Below are 5,070 nucleotides of genomic sequence, written 5' to 3'. Positions count from 1 at the left end.
GCCTAGTAAGAGATATAATAAAGGCGTTAGTTGCTTAGGCAGACTTAGCTTGGGGATCTTAGTATAAAAATTACCTACGAAGCAGTTAACCTACTTACTATATAATATAGGCTTGCCCTCGCCGCGATACCTTTACTAACGCGGGAGCTATAGCTATTACGGCCTTATAGCGGGCGATTTATATACTAACTTAGGCTGCCTTATGCGTATACGATCCTTTAACGCCTTTAAGCTAGGTTAACGCCTAAAAAGTATAATATTCTCTCGCGATAGTAGCTTAAGAAGCCGTTAGTAAAGAAACCGCCTCCTTTTTAGGTAAATTTAATACTAATTACTACTATTAGGACCTCGAGGAGCCATTGCTACGAATCAGCGACCCCGACGTTATTACTATTACACGCGGCCGGCCCCGTAATAATAAGCTACCTATACCAAGCTCCCTCATAGCGAGGGTATTACAGACAGCATCATAGACGGCATCATAGACGGCATTATAGACGGCATCACAGTCACAGCCGGCTATAAGGGCATCCCAGCTACCTAATTCGAGTCAGGCTAGCTCAACGCGGCTCAACGCAAGCGTTCGAAGGCGCCGGGGGCGCGACGAGATTAATGAACTTAGCTATAGCCCGCGGTCTCTCGCAGCGTCACAACAAGGATCATCAGCTCGAGGAAATATAAGGGGAAGGGGATCAAGAGGAGGACGCGGCAGGAGGGGCGCGCCGCCGGCTTCGTCAGTGCAGCCGGCTTTGTCAGGGCAGCCGGCTTCGTCAGGCGTTGGAGGGATCGTTGAGTGGGATGCAATTGAGGCGGCGACGCCGCCGCCGCCTATATAGCCGTAAGGGCCAAGGAGGAGCCGGGTCAATTGACGGGCCGATTGTTGCAACTTCGAGCTTAAGGCCCGGAAATGCGTTATTTGAGCGAATTAAGAGGCATGCGTTATATGGCCTTTATTGCCTCTTATATGTGTGCGGGTTGTGTGTGTGTGTGCGGGCGGGCGTAGGCGCGGGTGCGGGCATTTAGGCGGTACGGGTACTTGCCAGGCGCGCGCGGTATAAATAGGCGGGGCGGGCTGGCTTTGGTACGTATCTTAAAAATGGGCCGAGTGTGCAAACAGCAATATGCTATTGTGTAAATAGCAATACTCATACGAATAGCGATGTGTCTTTGTACAAATAGTAATACTCATCTATAATTACTGTCCGTGCCCCTTATTGTGTGATAGGGTACGTGGCCGATATTTGATCAGGTAATTAGAAGCTATCTAGGAAAAGGTGATAATGGCGCCGCTCCACGGGAACGAGTTTAGGCACCACTGCCGCCTGTCCTCGTCTCGCCCAACGGTCGGCAGCCCCTTTTGGTGAGTGTATAAAGTATGGGCGGCAAGACGAGAGAGCGGATGTCTAGGCTACGAAGCCACAAAAGATACTACAGGACGGTGCCGCATTGGAAGGGTCTAAACCAAGCATTGTAGCTTCCCTGGTGCCCTTATAATGCACGCAAAGACGGCTGGTGAATGACCCAATGGCAAATCGATGAGATGAGACTCCCAGAGGTCAAGAACCACGAGGCGAGTCATTGCTTCTTCGAAGTTCCAACACACTGACAGCACCCGCGGCACGTAGAATGGCGAGGGGTCAAGTTTAAAGTCGAGCAGTCACAGCGAATCGCGAGCAAGGGCGATGGATGAGAAAAGCCAGCAAGCACAAGCCATTGTGTCTCTTGCATGTAATCCGTTCTATAGAAAACCCGCTGCTTCCTTATACCAGGGGCCGACGTTTCCCGAGCCATTTCTATGCTGAAGCAATCCGTCACGATTTGCACGAGAGGTCGACAGGCTCCTTCCCGGTGGCGAGAGAGGTTCTCGTATTGGCGCCGATACCCTGATTCTGACTTGTGATCGAATTGGTCTTCTCAGCCTTAACATCTTCTACCGCTGTCTTGACCTTTTTGGGCAACTGCATTTCAATGACAACTTGTAGGACAAGCTCGGTGGATTCAAGGCTGGAGACCCCGCCATTTTCATCGGCCTTGTTGCTGGAGACCCCTTCATTCGCAGGCTGTTCCCCGCTATCGAGGCCTGTGGCCCCGTCACCGGACAGGTTTTCGGAGTACTTATCATTTTTATCGGGTTTGTCTTCGGAAGCCATAACATTCTTGGGCTTGCCGCCGACGTTGGGGGCGTTGCGGCTGCCGGGGTCTCGGGCATTCAGTATTTTGTCAATGCAAACTTGGACGAAAACTGTGATGGTTTTTTCGGTCTTGGAACTATTGTCAAGCCCATTGTCTGACTTGTCAGTCTGGCCTGGAATGCCCGACTGGCTCGATTTCTCCACCTCGGTCTTGGCTGGGTTGCCTGACTGGCTCGATTTCTCCACCTCGGTCTTGGCTGGGTTGCCCGACTGGCTCGATTTCTCCACCTCGGTTTTGTCTGGGTTGCCCGACTCGCCCTGCTTAGCGGAGCCAATGGCCAAGACACCCGCCTTGATGGAGATGGCGGCGTTGATGTCGATACCCTTGAGGCGCATCTCGAAGCCGGCGATAATCAGCTGCTGACTCAGCTGATTTTTGCAGTTCGCGAAGACGGCTTGGCGGACTTCCATGCTGACAAAGATAGAGCTGTCGCTGTGGGGATCCGGGGCAGGGACGTTCGTATTGGTTACACCGTCGCTGCCGTCGAGACCAGTTGTCTGGGCGGGGCCGGAGCTCTGCGTGGAGCTCTTGGTGCTCTGCGTGGAGCTTCCAATGCTCTGCGTGGAGCTCCCAATACTCTGCTTGGAGCTCTCAATGCTCTGCTTGGAGTTCGAAGTGCTGTCCGCATCCCTTTTCTTGACGGCAATTGCTATGAAGGCCCTCAAGCTCGCTTCAATCTTTTCGGGAGACTCCCGACCCAGCGCCATGGAGACGCTGATTTCGACCAAGGCCGCCACAGCTTGAGTCTTTGCTTTGCAAAAGACTCCGACCATGAGTTCGACGGTGACCTGAACATTGGAGGCTGTAGTGCCGGCTCCTTTGCCTTGGTCTGCTTCCGCTACGCTGGAGGAGACTTTCGCAATGATAACGATGGCTGCGTCGATCGATATCACCTTCTCGCCGGCACTTTGGTTATCCTTGTCTTGCGCGACCGTCGAGATCTGGTCGTCACTTGGGTTATACGGGTTCTTGTTATCCTCGCCCATCTTACGCTTCTCATTCCGCTTTGCCACGGGGGGTCGGGCTTCCCTACTGGAGTTTTTGGGGGTGTTTGCAACCTGATTTATCGTTTTCATAGCGATGTCTTTTGGCTCTGGATCTAGTTTCTGGAGTGCTGCTTTGAGCTCTTCTTCTGAAGCGGCCTGGATCGGGAAGTTCTCGATCCCCTCTGTTGCCGCGATGCTCGATGACGTGCTGGAAGCACCGACTACCACCGTAGAACGGGCGGCATCGTCGGCTTGGGAGAGCGTTGGAGTCGCGCTTTTCGGAGCTACCTGAGGTAGGCCTGAGGCTAGAGCCACGATCGACGCAAGCAAGAGTGTGGACTTCATGATATCGGAAAGCTCAAGCAACCTATAGAGAAGGAGTGTAATGGTCGAGGTGTGACCTTCGTGGGGAGAAAAGAGTGAAAAGTTATGTAAATGAAAGTGACTGTTGCATGAGACTGGAGATGGGGATCTCTGCAGATTCTAGATTCACCAGCTTCGCAGGACAGCAGCTGGCCCATTATATAGGAGAGGTCGTGGCTGTCATGCTGTCAAAGATTGGGCATCGAGTCAAGGCCGTCCGCCACAGCCAGGAACTGCATTGCATCATGGAATCAGGTCTATCCCCGCTTGCCGGGGCCGACCGAGGGCGATGGACCTTGATTGACGATGGAGATGGCTAGTCCTGCTACTTTTACATTTTGCGTTGGATTCCACCCTTAAACTAGAACGACTGACTTGTCGTGCAAGCGGTTTCATGTCGCATATCAAGCCTGCCTAGGATGATTATTCATGAAGTGGCTATGCTACTCGCAACGCCGCTGTTGCCTGCTAGGCAACCGCTACTGCGTAATCACGCGACGGACCTTTTCAATTGTGTATAAAGAGCTGCACAACTCCGTGCGTTCGTTCACTCACTTCTTGTTCTTTAGATAATTCTCATCAATTGCCTGATGCCATCGCATCTCTGACCCGTGTGGTGCTAAATGCCTGACATTTCACCTAGCACGTGGAGAACTGGCAATGCATGTCCCTGCTATAGAATAAGCCGAGCTAGCCAAGCCAAGCCAAGTCCATAAGGAGGGGCTTAAGCCTGGCAGGGACGGCTTGGCTAAACACTGAGCATAAGCAGTATGACTAGCAGCACCTAAATGTGGCGGCGATTCATTCGATCATGCCTACTTGTCAGATTCGGCGAGTCCCGGTCATTTCGGGCCCAGAAGTGCTTATATTAACAGTTAGATCAGCGCCGTCAATGACTCCGTGGATGTCTTGGAGCCTCCATGAGCCCGACATTTGTTCCGGCGCATAAATTATCGTTTATGACAACAACTCAAGGCCAGCTCAATTTGTCCTACTAGCTCTATGGGGCCAGAGTGGATTATCTTGGAATCAATCCTGTGGGCGGCTCCTGTTCGATCATAATCTTGGGCCTTTCCTCGACTCGATTGGCGCCGAGTAACTAATTAATGCGAATGCAGCATCTCCAGCAGAGCATCTTATCGCTTCGGCTATTGTCTCTATGTGTAATAAGAGGCCATTGGGCAACTAGCACAGGGCAGCGCGAGTGGGAGGCCAAGTTTCTTGGTTTGTTGCGATGAGGTGAGACGAAAGCGTGGCAAAGTGGGCATACAAATATACAAGATGAACACTGCCTCTCCGCCTTGGTCTAGGGCAGACTAATGCGACGCGCCGACCGCTAGTTTATTTACGCTATATGTATGTATAATATATATCCATCTCTAATCGGATCCTAGATGGAGATGAAACACCCGAGGGTTTCAGGAGAGCGAGTCAATCAAACCGGTCCCACTTCGACTCTCATCCGGGCTTGCTTGGCCTGCTTTCTCTGGGGCGTGGAGGCCGCTTGTGAGAAACAGATCAGGTCGAT

General features: G+C 52.1%; 1 protein-coding gene across 1 annotated transcript; it reads right to left on the bottom strand.

The window, feature by feature from the left end:
- Positions 1-1,811: 1,811 nt before the first annotated feature.
- HRG_06228 (uncharacterized protein) lies at positions 1,812-3,269 on the bottom strand (the record flags this gene model as incomplete). Its single annotated transcript, XM_044864699.1, has 1 exon — positions 1,812-3,269. The coding sequence occupies one exon, from the start codon at positions 3,267-3,269 to the stop codon at positions 1,812-1,814; it is 1,458 nt and encodes a 485-aa protein (XP_044721231.1).
- Positions 3,270-5,070: the final 1,801 nt, after the last annotated feature.

Source organism: Hirsutella rhossiliensis, assembly GCF_020360975.1.
Source record: "Hirsutella rhossiliensis strain HR02 chromosome Unknown scaffold00005, whole genome shotgun sequence".
Taxonomy (NCBI): domain Eukaryota; kingdom Fungi; phylum Ascomycota; class Sordariomycetes; order Hypocreales; family Ophiocordycipitaceae; genus Hirsutella; species Hirsutella rhossiliensis.
The sequence above is the reverse complement of the archived record's forward strand: the minus strand, read 5'-3'. Positions and strand labels throughout refer to the sequence as shown.